At 37.2% G+C, this 26,363-nt stretch overlaps 3 protein-coding genes across 3 annotated transcripts in view; 2 read left to right on the top strand and 1 right to left on the bottom strand.

The window, feature by feature from the left end:
• LOC121389765 (eukaryotic translation initiation factor 4 gamma 1-like) overlaps nucleotides 1-7,465 on the top strand; it is a 45,883-nt gene extending 38,418 nt beyond the window's left edge. Inside the window, exons 18-21 of the mRNA XM_041521414.1 lie at nucleotides 3,483-3,623; nucleotides 4,289-4,370; nucleotides 5,345-5,491; nucleotides 6,223-7,465. Coding sequence (XP_041377348.1) covers nucleotides 3,483-3,623; nucleotides 4,289-4,370; nucleotides 5,345-5,491; nucleotides 6,223-6,404 — 552 coding nt within the window. The 3' untranslated portion in view covers nucleotides 6,405-7,465. The remainder of the gene's footprint in view (nucleotides 1-3,482; nucleotides 3,624-4,288; nucleotides 4,371-5,344; nucleotides 5,492-6,222) is intronic.
• Nucleotides 7,466-8,104: 639 nt separating this feature from the next.
• On the top strand, nucleotides 8,105-8,695 carry LOC121389764 (protein ANTAGONIST OF LIKE HETEROCHROMATIN PROTEIN 1-like). The gene has a single exon (XM_041521413.1). It carries the CDS (start codon nucleotides 8,105-8,107, stop codon nucleotides 8,693-8,695), a length of 591 nt encoding a protein of 196 aa, XP_041377347.1.
• A 181-nt stretch (nucleotides 8,696-8,876) lies between these two features.
• On the bottom strand, nucleotides 8,877-26,256 carry LOC121390238 (dol-P-Man:Man(5)GlcNAc(2)-PP-Dol alpha-1,3-mannosyltransferase-like). The gene is made up of 9 exons (XM_041522012.1): nucleotides 26,096-26,256; nucleotides 24,528-24,627; nucleotides 22,703-22,850; nucleotides 18,749-18,909; nucleotides 17,154-17,274; nucleotides 15,105-15,310; nucleotides 14,441-14,505; nucleotides 12,868-13,003; nucleotides 8,877-9,460 (listed from the first exon to the last, which is right to left on the bottom strand). Exons 1-9 carry the CDS (start codon nucleotides 26,223-26,225, stop codon nucleotides 9,304-9,306), a joined length of 1,224 nt encoding a protein of 407 aa, XP_041377946.1. The 5' UTR covers nucleotides 26,226-26,256; the 3' UTR covers nucleotides 8,877-9,303.
• Nucleotides 26,257-26,363: the final 107 nt, after the last annotated feature.

Genomic DNA, 26,363 nt, shown 5'->3' with positions numbered 1-26,363 from the left:
CCCCTCGCTGTATTCAGTAGATGCAGGAACCTACTTTGCATGATTAGACCCCTCGCTGTATTCAGTAGATGCAGGAACCTACTTTGCATGATTAGACCGCTCACTGTATTCAGTAGATGCAGGAACCTACTTTGCATAATTAGACCCCTCCCTCACTGTATTCAGTAGATGCAGGAACCTACTTTCCATGATTAGACCCCTCGCTGTATTCAGTAGATACAGGAACCTACTTTGCATGATTAGACCGCTCGCTGTATTCAGTAGATGCAGGAACCTACTTTGCATGATTAGACCATTCGCTGTATTCAGTAGATGCAGGAACCTACTTTGCATGATTAGACCGCTTGCTGTATTCAGTAGATGCAGGAACCTACTTTGCATGATTAGACCCCTCGCTGTATTCAGTAGATGCAGGAACCTACTTTGCATGATTAGACCGCTCGCTGTATTCAGTAGATGCAGGAACCTACTTTGCATGATTAGACCCCTCGCTGTATTCAGTAGATGCAGGAACCTACTTTGCATGATTAGACCCCTCGCTGTATTCAGTAGATGCAGGAACCTACTTTGCATGATTAGACCCCTCACTGTATTCAGTAGATGCAGGAACCTACTTTCCAAGATTAGACCCCTCACTGTATTCAGTTTATGTGGGAAATTACTTTCCATGATTAGACCCCTCACTGTATTCAGTAGATGCAGGAACCTTCTTTCCATGATTAGACCCCTCACTGTATTCAATAGATGCAGGAACCTAGACCCCTCACTTTGCAGGAACCATGATTAGACCCCTCACTGTATTCAGTATATGTGGGAAACTACTTTCCATGATTAGACCCCTCACTGTATTCAGTAGATGCAGGAACCTACTTTCCATGATTAGACCCCTCACTGTATTCAGTAGATGCAGGAACCTACTTTCCATGATTAGACCCCTCACTGTATTCAGTAGATGCAGGAACCTACTTTCCATGATTAGACCTCCTCACTGTATCAGTAGATGCAGGAACCTACTTTCCATGATTAGACCCCTCACTGTATTCAGTAGATGCAGGAACCTACTTTCCATGATTAGACCCCTCACTGTATTCAGTAGATGCAGGAACCTACTTTCCATGATTAGACCTCCTCACTGTATTCAGTAGATGCAGGAACCTACTTTCCATGATTAGACCCCTCACTGTATTCAGTAGATGCAGGAACCTACTTTCCATGATTAGACCCCTCACTGTATTCAGTAGATGCAGGAACGTACTTTGCATGATTAGACCTCCTCACTGTATTCAGTAGATGCAGGAACCTACTTTCCATGATTAGACCCCTCACTGTATTCAGTAGATGCAGAACCTACTTTCCATGATTAGACCCCTCACTGTATTCAGTAGATGCAGGAACCTACTTTCCATGATCCATGATTAGACCCCTCACTGTATTCAGTAGATGCAGGAACCTACTTTCCATGATCCATGATTAGACCCCTCACTGTATTCAGTAGATGCAGAACCTACTTTCCATGATTAGACCCCTCACTGTATTCAGTAGATGCAGGAACCTACTTTCCATGATTAGACCCCTCGCTGTATTCAGTAGATGCAGGAACCTACTTTCCATCATTAGACCTCCTCACTGTATTCAGTAGATGCAGGAACCTACTTTCCATGATTAGACCCCTCACTGTATTCAGTAGATGCAGGAACCTACTTTCCATGATTAGACCCCTCACTGTATTCAGTAGATGCAGGAATGTACTTTGCATGATTAGACCCCTCACTGTATTCAGTAGATGCAGGAACCTACTTTCCATGATTAGACCCCTCACTGTATTCAGTAGATGCAGTAGATGCAGGAACCTACTTTCCATGATCCATGATTAGACCCCTCACTGTATTCAGTAGATGCAGGAACCTACTTTCCATGATCCATGATTAGACCCCTCACTGTATTCAGTAGATGCAGGAACCTTCTTTCCATGATTAGACTCCTCACTGTATTCAGTAGATGCAGGAACCTTCTTTCCATGATTAGACCCCTCACTGTATTCAGTAGATGCAGGAACCTACTTTCCATGATTAGACCCCTCACTGTATTCAGTAGATGCAGGAACCTACTTTCCATGATTAGACCCCTCACTGTATTCAGTAGATGCAGGAACCTTCTTTCCATGATTAGACCCCTCACTGTATTCAGTAGATGCAGGAACCTACTTTCCATGATTAGACCCCTCACTGTATTCAGTAGATGCAGGAACCTACTTTCCATGATTAGACCCCTCACTGTATTCAGTAGATGCAGGAACCTTCTTTCCATGATTAGACCCCTCACTGTATTCAGTAGATGCAGGAACCTACTTTCCATGATTAGACCCCTCACTGTATTCAGTAGATGCAGGAACCTACTTTCCATGATTAGACCCCTCACTGTATTCAGTAGATGCAGGAACTTACTTTCCATGATTAGACCTCTCACTGTATTCAGTAGATGCAGGAACCTACTTTGCATGTGATTACAGCCAGGGCGGGACATAGCCCTGTGTTAAAATGTTTCGTCTGATGTATGGTCAGTCTAGGATTGATCCCTGTCGGTGGCCCATTGGGCTATTTTCTTTTTCCTAGCTAGTGCATTATGACTGGTATTTGTAAACTGACAGCGAGTGCGTTCTGTATTGTGATTGGTTAATTACATTATTTTTCTGGGATCAAATAACACCCAGAAAGCTAATGACGTCATTATAAAGGTGACGTCATTAGCAATTGGAACAGGTGAAGTTGACGATTCAAGGGTCTAGAGTTAGAATGTAGCCAGGTGGGGTTTTTCAAGAAATACCAAATATACAGTCAGTTCTGTAGAAAAATGATTCAGTTTACAATGGGCATAACCATATTGAGTTTTTAGATTTGCGGGTGTTATTGTCAAAAATAACATTTTCGGGATCAAATTGACATAACACCCGCAAATCGAAAAACTCAATATGGTTATCTCCTAAATCAAAGGCTATGATATGGTATGTTATGTTCTGTCTGTGGGATGGTGCATATAAAAGATCATTTACTACTAATGGAAGGTTTCCTCTCTTAGACGTGTCTAAATTACCAAAAGTTTTACATCGAATAGCCAATGATTAATAAATCTGTGCTCTAGTGGTGTCATTGAACAAAGCAAACTTAACTGATTACATCCGATTTTGTGTACATTGAGCTCGGCTAAGAATGGAATGGCTCAACTGATCGAAAAACATGGTGCACAATATCAAATAATCCCATACCAAAAGGGGATTACTATTGTCACCATTCATCTATGTCTTTGTGAAGTCTTTAAAGAAACAAACCTGTAATTTGACAGATCACTGATGCTATATTAAAAGTGAATAATTCAACCATTTTCATAATTTGTCTATTTTGTTAACGATTGGTACATTTGCCACTACCTGTCATGTATTGCATATGTAATGGGTTTTCTGTTTGGGTTTTTTGTTGTGTTTTCAGAACTTGGAGTTTACAGTAGGTCCATCTTCCCAGCCTATCACGCCTATAAGCAAAGTTTCATTTGACAAGATCTGTGATGACTTGAAAGAACAGCTCACGCAACCTCACTGTGATAACGAAAATGTATTTGACTGGATTGAGGTAAAACACTGACCAAGTAGCCCTGTAATAGCAGAACATGTCAAATTTGGGGAAATGAAATAATATTGTAACATTGTTAATTATCATATACTATTCAAAATTTAATTCTTGCTTTTGTGTATTTCCTAGTCTGTTCTACAGTTAAATGTTTCGATGGCAGAATATGTCTCCAAATTTCAATGAGTTAGAAAGGAAAAAAACAAACTAAAATGAATGTCATCCAGTAATGTTAGAAACCAAATCCTATGATTTTGAAGGATTTTTATTAACATACTTTAATATTAGTGTTTTAAAGCAGATTGGCTATGAAATCCCTATGTCTTTGTGTTGCTTTGAACGTAGCCCAGTGGTAAATAGCTCGCTTGATGCACGGTCGGTTTGTGATAGATCCCTGTCGGTGGGCCTATTGGGCTTTTTCTCATTCCAACCAGTGCACCACGAGTGCTATATCAAAGGCTTTAAAAAAAATTGTGTTTTGAAAGGGTGGGGTGGGGGTCGGATGTCTTAAAATGTGCAAGTAATTTCAATTTTCCATAACCCAACTATGACTCACAGAATTTTCATGACATGTATGAAATTATTACAGCTGTAATATATAAACCTTGTTATATGTTTCACTAAGACCCACCATCTTGATGGTTTTTTTACTGATGTTCTGTTTGCAGGCGAATGTGTCTGAGGAAACCACTAAAGATCCTCGATTCATTCGAGCCTTGATGACGGCTGTATGTTCCAATGCTATATCTGGTGAGAAAGAGGTTTATTAGACCCCTACCGGTCCAACCGGAGGTGACTCTAGGTTTCATCTCTATCTCTGTCCCACATATAGTTTTCCAGACTTCTGTATGTTTCAGTGCTCTATCTGGTAAGAAAGAGGTTTATTAGACCCAAACCGGTCCAACCGGAGGTGACTCTAGGTTTCATCTCTATATGTCTGTCTGTCTGTCCCACATATAGTTTTCCAGACTTCTGTATGTTCCAGTGCTCTATCTGGTAAGAAAGAGGTTTATTAGACCCAAACTGGTCCAACCGGAGGTGACTCTAGGTTTCATCGCTATCCTTCTGTCTGTCTGTCCCATATATAGTTTTCCAGACTTCTGTATGTTCCAGTGCTCTATCTGGTAAGAAAGAGGTTTATTTTTCTGGCAGGGAATAGTCGAATGTGATACTGAAAATGCACAAGTCGAAATTTGGGATGTGATAATTTTTAATTCATTTACACAATGTAAATTAATTTTATTTAATTAAGGTATCAAGCTTCATCTTTTTAAAAATAATTTCAGTTTTTTTGACTTTCATATTGGTATCACACCCCGGTTGAATGTTTTGTTCAATTCCATGAAAATTGGAGAAATTGAGCCAGGTACAGATATTTGTCGAGGATTTTGGGGGGTGGGGGGGGGGGGGGGGGGGGGGGGGGGGGGGGGGGGGGTGGTGGTCTGCTTTTTATCAATTTCAGCTTTCTGCATTAAAATAATGAAAATTGGATATTACCTTCAGTACTGAAAAGTGACGTTTTAATATGGTGTAAAGTTTTTATCTTTTATTAACTGGATATCTCGTTTTGGCACTGAACAATCTGTTGTATTGATACAAAGAAAAATCAAACGAATCTTTGCCATACCAATGACTATGTTCTGAATCTTTTATTGGATTTATTTACACTAGTATTATTGTTCGGTTCTGTCATAATTGCTTGTAAATTGTTTGTTTTTCTGCAGTTTTTGGTAACATGGCCATGGTTGACCACAGAAGCATTAGGTCACGGCGAGCCTTGTTACAGAAATACCTGGAACACAAAGCTCTGTATGAGCTGCAAGCTCTGTATGCTCTCCAGTCTCTCGTCTTCAAGTTGGATAATCCACCCAGTCAGTACAGTAACACAAACCTTTAACTTTCATTGTTTTCATGAAATTTTATCACTTATTAATGCATGAATGTGTTTGGGTTTGTTAGGGGGGTTTTTGTGATTTTTTTTTTTTTTTAAATCTTACTGTTGTCTTTGAATTCCCCCTTTATTTTTTTGCAATCTGCCAGCAGCCCCTCTTCTTGTGGTCCGTCTCTACATCCCAGTGCTTGAATATCCATAACATGTGCTGATCCCTTGTGACTGTCTGTACCACACATCTGACCACTTCGGAGAGTACCGTCTATAATGGGTCGTATTATGGTATGGCGTTGTCCGTCTGTCCGAATCATATCTTGCATACAGATGCATACGGGACCATAAAACCTCACATGTAGGAACAACTTGGGATGGTCGTTGGTCCAAAACAAACTGTTCATCCATCCCATTGCAAAAATTTCACATAATTAGAATTGAATCATACCCTAACATATTCATTAATATCTATGGTTTTCCATCAAACTCCTGATGGGTGTATCATGTACCTCACCAGACCTCTTGGTACTTTTATTTTATTTTTCAAAGTAAGCATTTTCAAAGTGTTGATATGCAGAGGAATAGTAAAGTATGCTTTGATCATGTTCTGCCAAAATTGTGGAATTTGAACAACTATTATAAATCTATAAATATTTATTTCTATTACTTAAGTGAATTTTATCCTCTTTTTTATTATTATTATTATTCTGCCCACAGGAGTCCTGCGGACATTCTTCGACACATTGTACGATGAAGAAATTATATCAGAAGATGCATTTAACCAGTGGGAAAACAGTAATGATCCAGCAGAAGTGGATGGCAAAGGTGTCGCTCTTAAACAAGTCGTGCAGTTCTTTGCCTGGCTTCGTGAAGGCGAAGAGGACGAAAACGACAGTTGATTCTTGGAGTTGTGTAGAAAACCTCATTAACTGCATAAATGTGTACGTTTTTTTTCCATGTTGCCGTTGTGATACAATGCATGATAATGCAGGCTGGGCTTTTTTGACAGGGTTGCGTTTTCAGTCACTATGTGGCAAAACTTTTAATGGTCACATTTCGAGGGAACACCCCTTTAAAAAGGACCCGTTGTATGTGGATGTGCACTAGAGGAACGAGCTGATGGATCGAATGTGTTTTGTGTATAAATGATCTTTTTGTAATTGGGAATTTATAATATTTGAAATGCATATTATGACATTACGTATGCTGATACCGTTTTTGTTTTTCCTTTGAAAGCACTCATATTTTGTTTTAATGACTGCAGTTTCATTTATTGTGCAAAGCACAGGATCGTATTTAAGATGCCTCAAATTTTTGTCCAAATGAATTCTCTGTCGGCTACTTGCATATGTGTATTTGGTTTTATTGGTGCTAGATTCGGGTTTGGATAAAAAAAAATCTTTACAAAGTGTATATATTTGTTACAGCACCAATTGACTTCCAAACCATTGTCAGTTTATTGGTATAAATCATGTTTTTGATATCCAAGGACTTAAATTATATTTATATTTGCATAATTGATATGCATCGGAAGTAGGGGGACGTGATTACTAAGATGTGAAATATTTGTTGAACAATTATTCAACTGTTGTGCGTATTCTGTGGTGAAGATAAACTACTTGCGGATTTTTAAATATAACATATGTATTCTTCCTGCATCATAAAACGCCTGACTTTATTCGACGAAGTATAATATAATATATAAAATATATATATACATATAAATATTTCTACTATGTGCTAATGGTTATATAAAGAATTATAGACAGCCTCTGGTTTCTTTGAACTAAAAATGTGTGGAAAATTTTCATAAAGGTTTTTTCTGTAAGCATTGAAAAAATGGTTTATCTGTGATGAAACTTTTTCCCTCACGTGAATACCTGCAGATGCCAGCGACTAAATTTGATAAATTCAAAAACAAAATGGAGTGTAAATAAATAAACATTGACAGATCTTTAAACAAAAGGGTTTGTGTTTTTTGTGTATATTTTTATTGGGAGAATCTGGTGGATGTCCCCCCAAAATCAGTATTTAATATACTGAACTTGTGTGAAAATGCATCAGTCAAATTTGTAGTTGTACAGAGATGCCAACCATTACGACTGGCAGAATCATTACAAATTTAAAGCATAGATTACGCTATTACGATTGTCTTGTTCGAAATTCCGATTTTTAGAAAAAATCTTAAGTTCACGTATTTGGTGTCTGATCATATTTTGGAAGGCACAAATGTTGTTGACACCGGAGAATTGTAAACTGACGGTGAGTGCGTTCTGTATTGTGATTGGTTAATTACATTATTTTTCCGGGATCAAATAGACAATGGCTGTATTTGGGCGAGACAACTAGTGTAAAGGAGGGCCGTACTCTTCTCGCCTCTCGCCATAACAACCAGAGTAAAAATTCAAAATGGCGTCTTTGCAAAAGATGTCTATTTTTTATCTTTTTGAAGATTCTTTGGATGAATTGTGTGAGGATTATATATTTTTTTAATGATTGCCATTCCCCTGATAATATGATTTCAGATGTCTTGCTTTCTAGCCACTTGAATGTTAGTCCAACTCCCAAAGTTGGCGAATTTGTACACGTTATACGTTGCATGAACAATGTACAGTTTCGAAAACATTTTCGCATACAGAGATCGGTGTTCGAGGAACTTCTGGATAAGATAAAAGGCGATTTAACAGCTACATTTAGAGGGGGTTTTACACCTACTGAGCCTGAAGTGAAAATTCTGGTTTTCTTGTGGTATATAGCCAAGGAAGACGCGATGAAAGAAATAGGCGTTCTTTTTGGAATCGGCACATACACAGTTCACAAATGCATTCGCGAAGTATCGAAGATGATTGCTGCTCTGAGTAACGAAATTATTAAATGGCCCAGTTTTGAAGATCAGTGTGAGATTGCAAAGTCTTTTAAAGACAAAAGTGGCATTGACCACATAATAGGAGCAATTGACGGAACTCACACACAGCTGTTGAATTTACCAAACGATAGCAAAGACTATTTCAGCCGCAGAGAATATCCATCGGTGCAGCTGCAGCTTGTGGTAGACCACAATCTAAGGGTTATGGATGCATATACGGATTGGCCAGGTTCAGCACATGATACTTGTGTTTTTAGGAATTCAAAACAGAACAGATTCCATGGACATTTTCTACTCGGTGATTGTGCTTACCCTGCGTGTTAACACCATTCCGTGACAACGGCCATTTGTCACCTGCACAACATAGATACAACAAATCTGTCAGTTGTGCAAGGCAAGTGGTAGAAAGGAAAAAAGAAAGAAATGTTTTATTTAACGACGCACTCAACACATTTTATTTACGGTTATATGGTGTCAGACATATGGTTAAGGACCACACAGATTTTGATAGGAAACCCACTGTCGTCACTATATGGGCTACTCTTCCGATTAGCAGTAAGGGATCTTTTATTTGCGTTTCCCACAGGCAGGATAGCACAAACCATGGCCTTTGTTGAACCAATTATGGATCCCAGCTCTTACATACTTAGATATGTCCATCTGGACACAATAATGGAGTGCTTGATTGGGCGGTCATTGTTCAGTGAGAACTACATTGTGTATATCAAAAATTCCACCAATTCAACAATATTGGAACAGAAGCTCTATGTTGGATGGTGAAAATATCTCCACCTTTGTTTATGGAACACTGAATTCTGCACCTCTCTCCAGGGATTCCAATTTCTCATATTACCAAACGAACATGCCCAAAAACACACAAAAAGCCAAAAACAACAACAACATTGCACATGTCCACACAAACTTCATAAATGTTATTTGTCTTTTTCAATAACTTTTTCTTCTGTGTAAACCCTGCTCCTCCAAAGTGCAATGAGCACCACAGCATGACACACATGAAGCAGAGAACTGCTGAGGACTGTGGATGGGTATGTATTCCAACAGAGCTCAATCAAACCCAACAATAGAATTCTGGAAAAGAAAAACAAACAAACAATTATACTCTTCAAAAAAAGTAGGGGAACTCTAATAAGAATTTACAATTGCTAAAATTGTAAGGCATATTAGCTGTGGGGAATCTTTATATGATAATAGTGAATTAATTGGGCAAACATTACAACCGGTAGTTCAGTATTACAGTAGGTTTTATGACCACTAAAGATCTTGAAGGACGATTGGGGTCAGCAGTGGAATTTGAAAGTTGGTAGTTTTTTTTATCAGTAAATCACAAATTCAAACAATAAAAATTACTAAAAACAAAACAACAACTGTATGATCAACAGAATGAAAAAGATTGACCGAAATAATGTTCCACAGTGATTAATGGACCTTCCTGGAAAATCAAGAATGACACCCCACACACGTGTACGGTGTACGGGGCAACTGCGTGATGCATGTGCACACTATGGAATGTGTTTTCGGTGAGTTGATAAACGTTCTTTACTAGGATGTCTGTGGTCAAAACTGAAGACGTAACCATATAACCATGACAAATGCTAAACACAAAACATATGTTCAGTCTAATAGTTGATATTAACATTAATATTTCAGGTTCCCCTACTTTTTTGGAAGAGTATATTTTAAAATACCCTATGTCACTTCACAAGGTATTACAAACTGTCGCTAAATAATTCACCTGTAACACAACCCATAGCTTTACATGACTTTATATTAATGCTTGTCTATTTGCCAGGGGCAGGTGATTTTGGGTATTGGATAACAACTCGTCCAACTGGATAAGTCAACAGAAAATTAGTTTATTGACAATACGATAATTGAAAGCACTACAGAAAATGCAAAACATTTAACATACCACTTCACACAATGTAAACACACACCCAAATCATGCAGCAAATATTCGAAAACAGATTCACAATAATACTGTGAAACAGTACAGACTTAAAGGGACATTCCTGAGTTTGCTGCAATTTTAAAGATTTTATCGACTAACAGAGACTTTTTGACGACTGTAATTACATATTAATTATATTTTTCTGCATAAACTATTAGAGGCTGTATATTAAACATGTTTCTGATCGTTCTAATATTTGTACTAAGTTAATTTTTCATTTTATTTCCTAAAAATATTTTTTCATACTTACGAAATTATTTGAAGACAAAATCCAGTTTGGGCTTCTTACAAATATTAAGATGACCAGAAGCCCATTGAATATACAGACACTGATATTCTAAATAAGAAAATATATTTAATATGTAAGTTTAATCGTAGAAATATATTAGTTGGAAACATCTTACAATGCAGCAAACTCAGGAATATCCCTTTAAAATACAATTGAAACCAATGTTGTACCTAGCCTAAAATACCTTGAGGGTAGTGAGCAGTAAAAATTGGAATAATACAGGGCTTCTAGAATTTTTATAAAAAGGGATCAGTGATTTTTAACATTTACCGGCCACGATTAAAAATTCACTTGCCCTGCTTTAGTTTAAGTTAATACAATTTTACTAAATAATAGTAATAATCAGATTGGGGGAGATGGAACTTAAAAACACTAACACTGGGGGGTTGGGGTGGCGGCAGGATATTCATATTTACAAAATCAACTTGACTGCAACATTTGCCTTCCTTTTCTTTCACTAGCCGTCGGGCATGACAATAGTAGTTATTTTCTAGCCCAGCATTGAATATCACTAACCATGGGATTGGAACTACCATAATCTAGAAGCCCTGTTGGGCATGGCAATAGTATTTATTTACTAGCTCAACATTGAATATCACTAGCCATGGGAGTGGAACTACCATAATCTAGAAGCTCTGCTAGCCGTCGGGCATGGCAATAGTAGTTATTTACTAGCCCAACATTGAATATCACTAGCCATGGGAGTGGGGCTACCATAATCTAGAAGCTCTGCTAGCCGTCGGGCATGGCAATAGTAGTTATTTACTAGCCCAACATTGAATATCACTAGCCATGGGAGTGGGGCTACCATAATCTAGAAGCTCTGCTAGCCGTCGGGCATGGCAATAGTAGTTATTTACTAGCCCAACATTGAATATCACTAGCCATGGGAGTGGGGCTACCATAATCTAGAAGCCCTGAATAATAGCAAAGTAATACAGGGTCTTCTCCAGCTAGACAAAATGGCACTTTTACACTGGAAAGGACATTTTTCATATTTTGCCTGACCACCTCCTCCTCCCACCCCCGAATCCCTCACCCCAAAAAAAACAACAACCCAACTACATATGGCCCTAGTAATACAAAACTGAAGACGTAACCATATAACCATGACAAATGCTAAACACAAGCACACTTAAATTATCTGAAATTGGATTTACCAGTACAACAGACTGAACACAAAATACATTACTAAAGCAAATACTCCCTCCCCAACCTACAAAAATACCCCCCCCTCCCCCCCCCAAACCCCTGATATGTACCGGTATATAAAAATAAAGAATCACTGTATAACCACTGGAAGTGATGTTGTCCACAACATGAAGTGGAGGGTATGAAAATACCACACATAAATCTGGTAATGTACACCCTCAGAACTAACATGTATATCACAATAGAGAATTACTGTATAACCACAGGAAGTGATGTTGTCCACAATATGAAGTGCAGGGTATGAAAATACCACACATAAAACTGGTAATGTACACCCTCAGAACTAACATGCATATCACAATAGAGAATTACCGTATAACCACAGGAAGTGATGTTGTCCACAATATGAAGTGCAGGGTATGAAAATACCACACATAAAACTGGTAATGTACACCCTCAGAACTAACATGCATATCACAATAGAGAATTACCGTATAACCACAGGAAGTGATGTTGTCCACAATATGAAGTGCAGGGTATGAAAATACCACACATAAAACTGGTAATGTACACCCTCAGAACTAACATGCATATCACAATAGAGAATTACCGTATAACCACAGGAAGTGATGTTGTCCACAATATGAAGTGCAGGGTATGAAAATACCACACATAAAACTGGTAATGTACACCCTCAGAACTAACATGCATATCACAATAGAGAATTACCGTATAACCACAGGAAGTGATGTTGTCCACAATATGAAGTGCAGGGTATGAAAATACCACACATAAAACTGGTAATGTAGACCCTCAGAACTAACATGCATATCACAATAGAGAATTACCGTATAACCACAGGAAGTGATGTTGTCCACAATATGAAGTGCAGGGTATGAAAATACCACACATAAAACTGGTAATGTACACCCTCAGAACTAACATGCATATCACAATAGAGAATTACCGTATAACCACAGGAAGTGATGTTGTCCACAATATGAAGTGCAGGGTATGAAAATACCACACATAAAACTGGTAATGTACACCCTCAGAACTAACATGCATATCACAATAGAGAATTACCGTATAACCACAGGAAGTGATGTTGTCCACAATATGAAGTGCAGGGTATGAAAATACCACACATAAAACTGGTAATGTAGAGACCTGCTGAAACACATTCCAATAAAGTTGGCTGTGAACAATGGAAGAAGAATCTGTGACTAACAGTTAAGAACAATAACATATTTCTAGAACTGCTAAAACTGTTTTAAAGTAACACTGACAATTGCAAAGCCACAATTAATATTTCAATAACATATTTCTAGAACTGCTAAAAGTGTTTTAAATAAACACTGACAATTGCAAAGCCACAATTAATATTTCAATAATCGGTGAAAAGAAAGGAATATTTGTTTAATGATACCAATGCATAATTTAACTATGTATAAGATAGTTATTTCGACACTAGGTTGAGAGAGCAAGAGATAGCTAGAGAGAGAAAGAGAGAGAGAGAGAGAGAGAGAGAGAGAGAGAGAGAGAGAAAAAGAGAGAGAAAAAGAGAGAGAAAGGGCGAGGGAAGAGGAGGGAGGGTGTGCTTTGATCACTCAGACTGATGGAGGGTATTCATATTTTATGTACAGCTGTATATGAAATCAGAGAGAGAAAGAGAAAGAGAGAGAGTGAGTTAGGTAGACAAAGAGAGGGAGGAAGGGGAAGAAGGGGGAGGGTGTGCTTTGATGACCCAGACCAATGGAGGGTATTCATACTTTATGTATAACTGTATATGAAATCAGAGACAGTTAGAGTTTGTTTTGTTTAACGACACCGCTAGAGCACATTGATATATTAATCATCAGCTATTGGATGTCAAACATTTGGTAATTTTGAAATTAAGTCTTAGAGAGGAAACCTGCTATATTTTTCTATTAGCAGCAAGGAATCTTTTATATGCACCATCCCACTGACAGGATAGCACATACCACAGCCTTTGACATACCAGTCGTGGTGCACCGACTGGAACGAGAAATACCCCATTGGGCCCACCAACAGGGATCGATCATGCATCAAGCAAGTGCTTTACCACTGGGCCTCCGAAATCAGTAAGTGATCAGGCACATCATAATTCATAAGAATTCCACGGAAAACATTTATAATTCTTTAGACATGGTTTTATGGGATTTCTGGACTACTGTGTCTAGGGTTCATAGCCTTAAAGACCAAACAAATTCAAAGATTTTCAAAGACTTATCTGCCATTTTCAAAAAGTTTCAAAGACTTTTACACAACAGTCGAAAACAATAGAATGCGATAAAAATACCAAATCAGTTCATTTACGTTGCTGTCAATGGCAAAAAATTGACCTTTTTTTTTAAATGCATCATGACAGATTAAACCTTGTAACTGGAAAATATCAAAATACATGCAGCTGTAAAAGATAACATCATTGCTTTGGCTATGATTTGTGAGAATTTAAAGACTCTCAAAGACTTTTATTACAATTCAAAGACCTAAAAAAACAAATTCTTTCAAATTCAAAGACTTTGAAGGAATTTAAAGACCGCTACGAACCCTGTGTGTCTAACACTGTTCAACCCAACAAACAACAACACAGATTTAGTTACGCTCACGGATGTGAATGAACCTGAAAGGATATGGTTACTTGATAAAGGTAATTTGTAAGGCCGACTTGATATTCCAAATGTTGCTTTGGGAAACAATCTGAAAATAAAATAAAATGATTGGGCACTCTGTTTATAAAACTCGATTAACATCAATTTTTATTCTTAGAAAAGTATGAAAAGACTTTTTTGGTTAAAATTTACTGTTAGTGATACTTGAAATTATATACTGCTTAAGTATGCATGCAAGATTTTTAGACGAGGAGGTGTGGCATTTTTTGTTGTTGTTGGAAGAAGTGGACCTTTATTAAAACAAGAATTTAGTGTACTGTTAAAGCAATACATGTCCCCTATGAGGCCCAACACATTTTCTTACCTCAAGTTTAAGGGCCATAACTCTGTAAAAATATTAAAATAAGAATTTTTAGTGTACTGCTAAAGCAATACATGTCCCCTATGAGGCCCAAAACATTTTCTTACCTCAAGTTCAAGGGCCATAACCCTTTCAAAAATATACAAATCCTCATGAAAGTAAAACTTGAATTGCTACCCTACATGATAAAGCTTTTTTTTTTTTTAAATTCAGCTCGGTAGGAGACAAAAAAAATCCTATTTCAAAAATGTCCAATGGAGTTTCTACCCACTTCCCAGTTCCTACAACTTAAATAGTTTTCTAATGACTGTATCACAAGTCTTTACCTTTTCCATCTGTAAACACAGAATAAGCCAAGACAGATAACGTGACTGCAGAGCAGAGCTATATGAAAATATCTGTTGAGGAAGACTGTTTCCGGTAGGAATCGCCAGTTCACTGTCCACCGAAAGAAAAACTGCCGACCCATATCAAACGCCATGATGATATATCCTGCAGGGTTAGTCAGCAGAAAGGGAAGACCAAGTAATAACTGAAAATAATAAACAAAATAAAATGAAAATGTAAACATAAACAAAAAGAAAAGGGTCACATTAAAACAAGTGTAGAATAGTAAATATTAATAATAGTTTGTTTTGTTTAACAACACACATAAGCATTCGGGACAGGGGGGTATGTTGCAAAACCTCAAATTCGGGCAGAATATTATACAGATATTCGGGCAAAATGTGCTAACCTGAGACCTTTTTATCATGTTTTTCCATCATTCTTATGATTCTATCCTTAAAATTAGTTGATATCCATGTAAAAATGAGTAGTGATTCATCTGCAATCCAATATAGATGTTTGGTAGTAATGCTAATATGATTAAATGTTGTTATTCTGATTCAGACATTTTTGTTTAATTCAGGCAAAAATGGGAGCCCATACACCTAAGATGACACCACTAGAGCACATTGATTTACTAACCATCGGCTTTTAGATGTCAAACATTTGGTAATTTTGACATATACTCTTAGAGAGGTGCTACATTTTCCCATTAATATCAAGGGATCTTTTATATGCACTATCCCACAGACAGGATAGCACATATCACAACCTTTGATACACCAGTTGTGGTGCACTGGCTGGAACAGTAAATATTCCAATTAGCCTATCCCATCGACTGGGATTGATCCCAGACCAACGATGCATCAGGTGAGTGCTTTACCACTGGGCTACGTCCCCCCCCCCCCCCCCAGTACATATTAACCTTCTGACTACTGCAGGCGAGATATCTCGCCCGACATCACACCAGTCGACATACTGTACACTGTATACAGTGCATTCCCCAATTCATATTTCCTGCTGTTTTGCACATGTCCCTCACCAGAAACTATTTAGTAACAGGAAATGGAAGACAAGTTAGCTTCTTGTTTATTTAGATTTTGTTTTGTCAATGGATTATAATTTATACCTTGGAATTTTAAGTTGAAAATGTGGTTTTCAGCAAGTATTTTCATTTAACAACAATGGCGGCACGTCGCAGTAATTTTCAGGGATCAATAGCTGATGTTGACAGCTAATTTGATAATAAATTTGATCATTTTACCAACAATGAAAATCACCAAATATTGGGATATGAATCGTAGTTCGGGTTTTAAAAAAATTCTGGTCAGAAAACCACTGTTATTGGAAATACTGGACATAAATACTGGACAGCTGGCAACAAATGCCCGTAAGTAAACATGACTTTTTCAATTTTTTGCCTAATTTTAATCAACTTCAACCGATCTAAAATATCATAAAAATTTGAAAAAACCCACGAAAATAATATTTACCGATTCAAATATGAACTTTATTTTATATATTTATAAAACATTTAACTGAATATATGTGAGTAAAAATTATAAACTTGTACCCACTAAACGTAGTTTTTGTCAAAAATTAATCCAGTAGTCTAAAAGTTAAAGACAGTTTCATAGTTTAACACACTGTACTACTTTGTTAACTGCTCAGTTTGTAAACCCAAATGATTGCACAGAAGCAATTCACAAATATCAATCAATTAAACAGACTATGAAAGTTATGGCCGCAATTTAAAAACAGGAGTTGATAAAACGGGTTTATCAGAATTATGGATCGTAATTTATAAATATGAGTCAATCAAACAGCGATAATCAAACTTATGGATAGTAATTTGTAAGTATTAATCAATGCAACAGTCTTAAAGCTAACAATAGCAATGACTTAAACAAAATTATGAATAAAATTATGGATGATAAATCTAAATTAGATTATGTTGTTCAAACTCTTTTGTTTGCTGCTCTGACTTAGTAAGTTGTCAGGTCAGAGTATAAGAAGAAAATGAATGTCTCTTATGGAAGAGACCCTACCTGAGTAATGGCACAAATAAAGAGATGTTTAACGGTTCCTAGAGTCCCCTGCGATGCCAGTAGTAACAACAGAAGAGCAGGTGCATATAGCAGGACGTTCATCTTTACTGACACGCCCAAACTGAAAAACAAAAAACCCACAACACTTTTTAAAGATTAACTTTATAATAAATTAACTATGAGCCATACGGTTTAAGTCTTTTGCACTGACTACTTTGTATTCCCAATAGCAGTTTTTATTATATAACGTTTAGTGAAATATCTTAAAATATCAGTGACATAAAAGTGTTATGAGTCACTCAGTGACGATAACACATTTTAGAGTCAAACTTTCACTATTTCACTCTAACATGTGTTATCGTCACTATAGAAAGTGTTATCTTCACTGTAAGAAAGCCGGAACTATTTTGCTGCAGGCATTTTAAAAATAAAGGTAAACTGCCAAAATTATATAATAAATAGAAAATTTCATGTTTTTTTTTATCAAATATGATTTATATCTCATCTTGTGAAGTTTGCAATCATATCACACTCGTCGTGAGATATGATTGCAAACTTCACTCAATGAGATATAAATCATATTTGACAAAAAACATGTATATATTCCATTGTAAGCTGCTTATTCTCACTAACGAGTAAAACATGCTATTTATACTTTGTTCCAAACTTTATTCGAAAACAAAGATGTTATCATTATTAATATGCGACATCAATTTTTTAAATCATTTTCAGTATGTACATTACACAGATGCAGTCATAGGGAAAATCACATGATGTAATGTCACTATTCAAGGGAGTTAACTCTTGCTCCTCTTTTTTCCCATTTAGCCAAAAAACTATTTTAATGCAGAAGATGCAATGTTATATATAAAATTGAAATAGCCTTCACTGGAAATGAAAATATATGTAATGTTACCTCCTGATATTTGAGTATAACTTTGCAAAAACCATTTGTGTGGTTTTAACTTTATAATAAAGTTAACCCTTAAGTTTTTTAACTTCTCAACGGCACTTTTTTTTATGTGGACTATATTTGATTTTTTTACTGACCTCGTGGTTAGGCCATCGGTCTACAGGCTGGTAGGTACTGGGTTTGGATCCCAGTCGAGGCATGGGATTTTTAATCCAGATACCTCCATGGGTAGGTGTAAACCACTTGCACCGACCAGTGATCCATAACTGGTTCAACAAAGGCCATGGTTTGTGCTATCCTGCCTGTGGGAAGCGCAAATAAAAGATCCCTTGCTGCCTGTCATAAAAGAGTAGCCTATGTGGTAAAAGCGGGTTTCCTCTAAAAAAAACAGTGTCAGAATGACCATATGTTTAACGTCCAATAGCCGATGATAAGATAAAAAATCAATGTGTTCTAGTGGCATCGTTGAATAAAACAAACAAACTTTACTTTATATTTGATTTTTGTTTGCACTTCTCTCTTTCTTTCTTTTTTGCCATAGACATGTTTTTTTAATTGCAGTGCACAATCATATTTGCAAGTATCATTCTGTTATTACATATCTATTAAACAGATATGTTAAATATGCTTACACAACCAGTCTGACCTGATCTGACTTAATAAAACCGACATACCGTATTACCTGTAAAAGAGACAACCCAACGACCAGTGATTTCTTAAAAACAGATCCACACTGATGTACAGCAGCAACATGGCCACGGGATCATTGAACAGCCGGAGAACAAAGATGGAGTGAATTCTGTACGAAGCACAACACATGAAGAAAAACACATAGGGTGGAATCTGAAACATAAAAACACATAGGGTGGTATCTGAAACATAAAAAACACATAGGATGGTATCTGAAACAACAACACACAGGGTGGTATCTGAAACATAAAAAACACATAGGATGGTATCTGAAACAACAACACACAGGGTGGTATCTGAAACATAAAAAACACATAGGATGGTATCTGAAACAACAACACACAGGGTGGTATCTGAAACATAAAAACACACACAAATACACAAAACGTTGGCTCAGTATCTTAAAAAAACAAGTCTGCACAATTATACATGGAACAGACAGAGAGATGGACAGAGAGGTGGAGACGAAACCAATAGTCCCTTCCCGTAGGACTGATAGGGGACTAAAAACACACATATGGTGTTTTATTACCCATATATGGTTAAAAATATCTTGGTACATATCAAAGTGATACGTCCCACTAGAACGCCAAGTGGGACGTAACACTTTTGATGTCATCAATTGGCGCACTACAAGCTTATAGGAACGTCAACGGAATGAGAGGAGTGATATAAATTAAGATTGATTATGGGTAATAAATAGGATATTAAACTTGCTACCCTTTCGTATCATGCTTATGTCCCTCGTGAAATAATCTACATTGTCACTCACTAAAGCTTGTGACATTTGAAAATTAAAATCCCACATGGAACGCCTTTTTTCATACTATGAAATTTACTACAAATTATTTATTTCTGAGCCAACTGATTTGTAAATTGCACACAAAAATAGTATTTTTTTGTTATTTCCAAAACACTTTTACTTTTCTTCTCACATTAAACCAAAATGAAATTAATTACAAAAACCATTTTTATAGAATGATGAGACAGACTATAGGATACAGTGATAACATAATAATACATGTATATTAAATGTTGGCCAACATTTTCAATTTACCTTTTTTACTTGTCTGTAAATTCTCAATATGATAAGAAGGGAAGACAGATAATCATTTAGGTTATACATAGAGGATAATAAGTTACCAGTTATTATTAAATTTACGTCCTGAGTGAAAAATATTTCACGAGGGACATAAATTTGATAGTAACTGGTACCGAGTTTGTTATTCTATTTATTACCCCAGCTATTTATTAATTTTTTTAAAGCCTTTATTTTCGATATAGCCTACATAGGCTACACGTCCATGTATATAGAAACAACATAAACTACTTTATTGTTCTGGGTATTGCTTTAACTTTGTATTTTATTCATGGTTCACAGCAGGGGTGGGGAAAAATAAAATTGTCAATCGGTCCCACTTGATGTCGTCACTACCGGGGGGGGGGGGGGGGGGGGGGGAAGAAAGGAATTAAAAATAAAAATAAACCCATTTAAAAAACGATATTTGCCAAATATTTTTTTTTTAAATCAGTGATATTTGTATAGTTTTATCTTGAATCATGAACGTGAAACGATAAACATGAAAACATAATTTATTTATTTTTAATGATCAGTGAAAAGCCCCACAAATTGTATATATTTTACGTAATAGAATAAATAATATAAAAAAGGAATAAAAGTTATGAATTTTAATTCCCATATATGTATAAAAAGTAAGAGTATTCAGTACTATGTCCTGAAAATCAATAAAAGATGGCACCGTTGAAGCATTTCACAGCCTAACCTAGCACGTTTAGACAAAGAGAGTAATAACGTCATCACTGATTGGATGAAATTTTACCTCTACTGGCTCTTGAGATAACAGTACATGTAGCTGTTCTGCTTGCTCACACTTGTTAAAAAAAAAAGGTGGAAACCTTTTGTTAATTTTAAAATCTTTTATAATTATTGGATACACTACATTGAACAGTCAACAATAAATACATTTATAGATTATTTCATTATATTTTATGCTATTTCAAGCAGTTTGTATTGCACAAAAGCCTCTTGCTTCGGACTAGGATACTCGACCCGATGATGATGATGATGATAACTAGTTTAACGTGCCCATATACCACTAGGGTTTCGAACACGCCCATCCCGAGTCCGACCTCCGATAAGATCGGTGACCTGACTCGGGATGGGGGGGGGGGGGGGGGGGGGGGGGGGGGGGGGGGTGTTAGTAAAAAAAATTGTAAAAAAGTTAACAGAATAAATAAAAAAAATAAAAAGGTTACAAGCCAAAAATAAAAAGAATTGACTACTCGGCCGAATATTTATATAATTTGGAGCATTTTAGAAGGACAGTCCAAAATTAAATAAGAGAAAGAATAGAGGATCGGACTATTTAATAATATTTAAAAAAAAAGAAGAAGTAATTTCGACATAAAATTTTGAACGCAGATCTAAAAGTTTAAAGTCCGATCGATATGTCCACGCGAGTGGTCTCGTTAAGGCCGTTTGGGTGCACAGCTTAAAGGGACGAGATGGGTTGCATCCCGTCAAGAAAACCCCTAGATTGACAGTCGATAGACGTTGAAGGTGTAGTGCTGTGCTGAAATACAAATCTTGAGAAGCCGGATCTGTCTGAACGAGAGAGAGTATCAGACTAGGGTATAGTCCAGTCGTCATGGTTTGGTATAGTGGTGCGGACGGGCCCGACTCCAGAGGATACGAGATGGTATCACTATAAAGCAAGGTAAAGTCTAGAAAAAGAGTAGTAGGGACCGAACCCGCTTCCTATTTCTTCTTAGAGTGGGGCGGTCAATCTTCCAGTGCTGCTAGGACAGGCTCGGACATGTAGAGACTAAACGCGAACAACCGTGGCGTTCTGCAGAATGGCCGTCATACGAATCACGAAAAAAACCAAGTCGACAGTCAGACGGAGAAATGACGTGGAGGCAAGGAATCTCGCTAAAAAAGAATTCAACCTGGTGGTGCAGGCTGTCGAAACGAGAAGCGTTCCAGCGTCCAATCAGTTCCAATGGCCGCATACATCCCAATACAAAACTAAGGACCCCCAAGTCGAGCACACGAAAGCACGTGCAGTGTGCACACGCGAAACAAACATGTCTTACCGCGTGGAGCTCCAGACTGGGAACGACTCGACCCGACAGAGTGTAATACCTTGATGGCTCTCTAAACCAAGAATGGTGCTATTGTTAACATCTGTTTAATCTCTTGACCGGCTCAGTGACTTTGACAAATGGCTAGCCTAGTGGCTAGTAGGTCCGACTTCAGTGACTGGCAATATACTTAGGCAGACTTTAAAATCACAAACGTCTGAAACACCAGCCATATTGACCACTATTTATTTATTATTTTAAATCATGCACGAGATACCGATGTCTGGGCTGGCTGGTCCAATTGACCGATAGGAATCTGTTCCAATAATAGAAATGGACAGGTGCTTCGGACCGACAAGAATGACAAAAGTGGGACCGGCAAACGCGCATTTTTAAAAAATAATTTCAGTCTCAGAGATCGAGAATCTGTCCCAGACTGGGAAAAAAGGGCTTTTCCCCACCCCTGGTTCACAGATAATTTTCATTACGCAAAGTTCTATATATTCTGTTTTAAAAAATCTATAATGAAGTGCATTAAACTACCATTTTATTACAAGTTTAACACTGAAACCAGAAAGATGTAAACGCAAACACTTTAAACTACGTGACATCATTGTGTGTGCTTTGCCAAATCGTGATGACGTCATATTTAGCACCGACAAGGCGATTGGTTTGTTGGCGTCAAATCGTCCAATAGTAGTGTACGTTAAACCAATGCATGGTAATTTCTCAGTGAGAAATTATGATTTTTATTTTCCCTGTTATGAGTGTTTGCTGGGGTAATAAATGTAATAATAATATTATTATATACTTTAAACAATGGCAGACATGTAAAATTTACCTTTTTGGTTTGTCTGTAAATGTCAAATATCACGAGAAGAAGAATAAGGTAAAGTGCAGCAAAGATAAACTGAGCACGCTGGATTTCCAGTCCCTTGCTAGTCAGATAGTACAGCCCTGTGTAAAAATAGACAAACCCTGCGGGGTACCTGAAATAAAGCTAAAATGTTAAAGTTTGTTTTGTTTATTGGGACCCCTACAGCACACACTGATTGACACATAGTATTCAAAGAAAAGCCATACATATTTCCATTAGCAGCAAGGGATCTTTTATATACACTTTCCAACAGACAAGATATTACATAACAAAGCCTTTGATATACCAATTGTGGTGTACTGGTTGAGACAGGAAAAATCGCAATCCGAAAATGGGCTCAGTCCTGCAGCTGGTTCTCAACCAATGGCCCAACTGATACATAAAAGACATGGTATGTACTGTTCTGTTTCACAATAATATTGGCTTAAACTATGACCATTTGGTGTCTTGAAATGTGGTTATTTCAACACTTAGTGTAGACCAAGAGAACAAACATGAGCTACTCATTTCAAAAAGCAGCAAGTGAAAGTTTGTTTTAACGACACCACTAGAGCACATTTTACCATTAGCAGCAAGGGATCTTTTAAATGCACATTCCCACAGGCAGGACAGTACATACCATGGCCTTTGATTTATCAATCCTGCAGTACTGGTTGGATTGAGGAAAAACAAATGTATCTATCACAATTGTTCCCACAACCCATCACACCTCAAGTAAATCATATATTCATTTCCTCATTTCCTCCACCCTACCCCATTGTTAATGGCTGATAAAAAGTTTGTTTTGTTTGATGACATCACTAGAGCACATTGATATATTAATCATCAGCTATTAGATGTCAAACATTTGGTAATTTTTCCATATAGTCTTAGAGAGAAAACCTGCTATATTTTAACATTAGTAGCAAGGGATCTTTTAAATGGACATTCCAACAAGTAGGACAGTACATACCATCACCTTTGATTTATCAATCCTGCAGTATTGGTTGGACTGGGGAAAAACAAATGGATCTATCTCAACTGTTCCAACACCCATGACACCTCAAATTAAATCTTTATCGTCCATCCCCCCGTACCGCCCTCCCACTACTGAAAGGGGGATACGTGTCGAACCCATGCCCGGGCTATTTCTCATTCCAGCTAGTGCACCACAACTGGTATATATCAAAGACCGCTATCCTGTCTGTGGGACAGTGCATATAAAAGATCTCTTGCTACTAATGGGAAAAATGTAGTTGGTTTACCAAATATTTAACATCCAATAGATATTGATTGGTAAATCAATGTGCTCTAGTGTAGGGTTTCCACAAGTAATCAAGTACGGGCCGAGTCTACCAAGACTAGTAAAGTCCATTCACAGGAAGGAAGGAAATGTTTTACTTAATCATGCACTCAACACATTGTATTTATGTTTATGTGGCGTTGGAAATATGGTTAAGGACCACACAGATATTGACAGAGGAAACCCGCTGTCGCCATTTCATACTAGGCTACTCTTTTCGATTAGCAGAACGGGTTCTTTTACATGCACCATCCTACAGACAGGATAACACATACTACGGCCTTTGATATACCAGTGCACCATCCTACAGACAGGATAACACATACTACGGCCTTTGATATACCAGTTGTGGTGCACTGGCTGGAGCGAGAAATAGCCCAATGAGCCCACTGACGGGGATCGATCCCAGAACACTTTACCACTGGGCTACGTCCCACCCCTCCATTAATAATTAACAGAATACAACCAACAAATCACCAAATGTGTGGTACACATGTATCTACTTACACAAGAGGTCCTGTGTCACCTTTCAGCTGAACGTAATCATACGTTCCATTCACTACTCCCTCCACTTCTTGCATGTACGCCACCCAGTCAATTTCTGTATCTGTAAAACAATATCTTCCAGTTGATAATAATATGAATTTATCTGAATTAAGTTTTTTGTCATCGGGTATGTTTAACAAATACATAATGCAAAATTTGACAATTTGTATACTCCTGATCAACACACACCCCACCCAATGTAACATTTTGTGTCACTAATACCAAGCGTTCCCCTCTTAAAATTACATAATGCTAATCGGTCTCAGAGTAATTGCTGAATGATCCTTTCTCATAATAACTGAAATGAAAATATTGTACAAAATGCAATATGTTAGTCTGTATAATATTTTTAAAAAGGTTATATGAATATACCATTGTTAAATAAAACCCATTGCCAACACACCATGAGTTACTCTCTTCGATAAACAGCAAGTGATATTCTATATGCATCATCCCACAGACAGGATACTACATACCACTGTCTTTGTTATGTACACCAGTTATGGGGCAGTGGCTGGAATGAGAAATGGCTCAATGATCCTTGCTCGATTGCACATAAAATGAGCAGTTTACAACTGAGCAATATCCCACCCCTGCATGAAGTATTACCATTCGATTCAAACATTTTAAATTAAGGATATATATAACTATTGTCAACATGGGTTTTCTTGGACTTCTATGTTTTAAAAATTAAAACAATTTTGATAGTTCCATGGTGTTAGTTAAGAATTCTGAGTTTGAAAAGCATGACCCTAGTAATCATGCTAACGTAGCGTGTCCACTTGTGTGTAGATAGACATGGCTAAAATCCCAGACAATAAAATAACATTGGAGTGTGTCCATTTATCCGGTGTGGAGTGTGATCCGGCGTATGGCTGTCGATACATTTTTGCCAATCGTATGTTGCTGTGGTTTCGGAAATGTATCCGAAAACCATATTGGTAACTGCATATATATGGACATACATAAAACTAGTCCACGCCTGCACTGCATACCCACATTTCTCAGCCGATTGTTATCTAAATTGCATACAAAAATAGTTCCCCCAAAAAACACCGTTACTTTTCTTCTTGTGGCAAATTAAAGTGAAATGATTGACCAAAAAACAATGTTTATGGAGGATGGGAAAAGTTTGTTTTATTTAACACTCAGCGTTACACTGGTCACATTAATCTAATAACCATCAGCTATTGTATGTAAACATTTGGTAATTCCAACATATTGTCTTAGAGAGGAAACCTGCTACATTTTTTCATTAATAGCAAGGATTCTTTTATATGCACTGTCCCACAGATAGGATAGCACATACCACGACCTTTGATATACCAGTCGTGGTGCACAGACTAAACGAGAAATAGCCCATTCACCCCATTGGGCCCACCGACAGAGATCAATCCTAGATCGACCACGCATCAAGCGAGCATTTTACCACCGGGCTACGTCCCGACCCTTGGAGGATGGAAAGGACAATAATAACACAAATAAGTTTAATTTGAAATCAGAAATGTCAAGCTGTTAATGTTAATTACATTTTATCTTTTGGATGACAAACATATTCACTGCAATTTCTGCAATAAACAGACAAAACATTACGGGTATTGGCGTTTCTGGATTAAACAGTAAAGATTTGACATATTTTGGTGTCATTTTACGGCTCATTTTTTTAAGCAAGGATATGGACCCACTGGAGGCTGCCATTTTATTAATTAGTTATAGTAGTTTCCTTCATTTTATGGAGACCCACAAATTTTCACAGGACCAATTTATTTATTACAAGTTAATAAATACGAAATGTAT

Source organism: Gigantopelta aegis, chromosome 15 (assembly GCF_016097555.1).
Source record: "Gigantopelta aegis isolate Gae_Host chromosome 15, Gae_host_genome, whole genome shotgun sequence".
Taxonomy (NCBI): domain Eukaryota; kingdom Metazoa; phylum Mollusca; class Gastropoda; order Neomphalida; family Peltospiridae; genus Gigantopelta; species Gigantopelta aegis.
The sequence above is the reverse complement of the archived record's forward strand: the minus strand, read 5'-3'. Positions and strand labels throughout refer to the sequence as shown.

Bases quoted from the DNA above. Each gene is read 5' to 3' on its own strand.
- LOC121389764 (XM_041521413.1), top strand. From the start codon at position 8,105: ATGAACAATGTACAGTTTCGAAAACATTTTCGCATACAGAGATCGGTG.
- LOC121390238 (XM_041522012.1), bottom strand. From the start codon at position 26,225: ATGAGCCGTAAAATGACACCAAAATATGTCAAATCTTTACTGTTTAAT. The intron at 24,628-26,095 runs GTAATTAACATT...ATTGTTTTACAG, and splicing joins TGTCATCCAAAAGATAAAAT to ATACAGAAATTGACTGGGTG. The intron at 15,311-17,153 runs GTAGGGTCTCTT...TATTATTTTCAG, and splicing joins TTATTTGTGCCATTACTCAG to TTATTACTTGGTCTTCCCTT.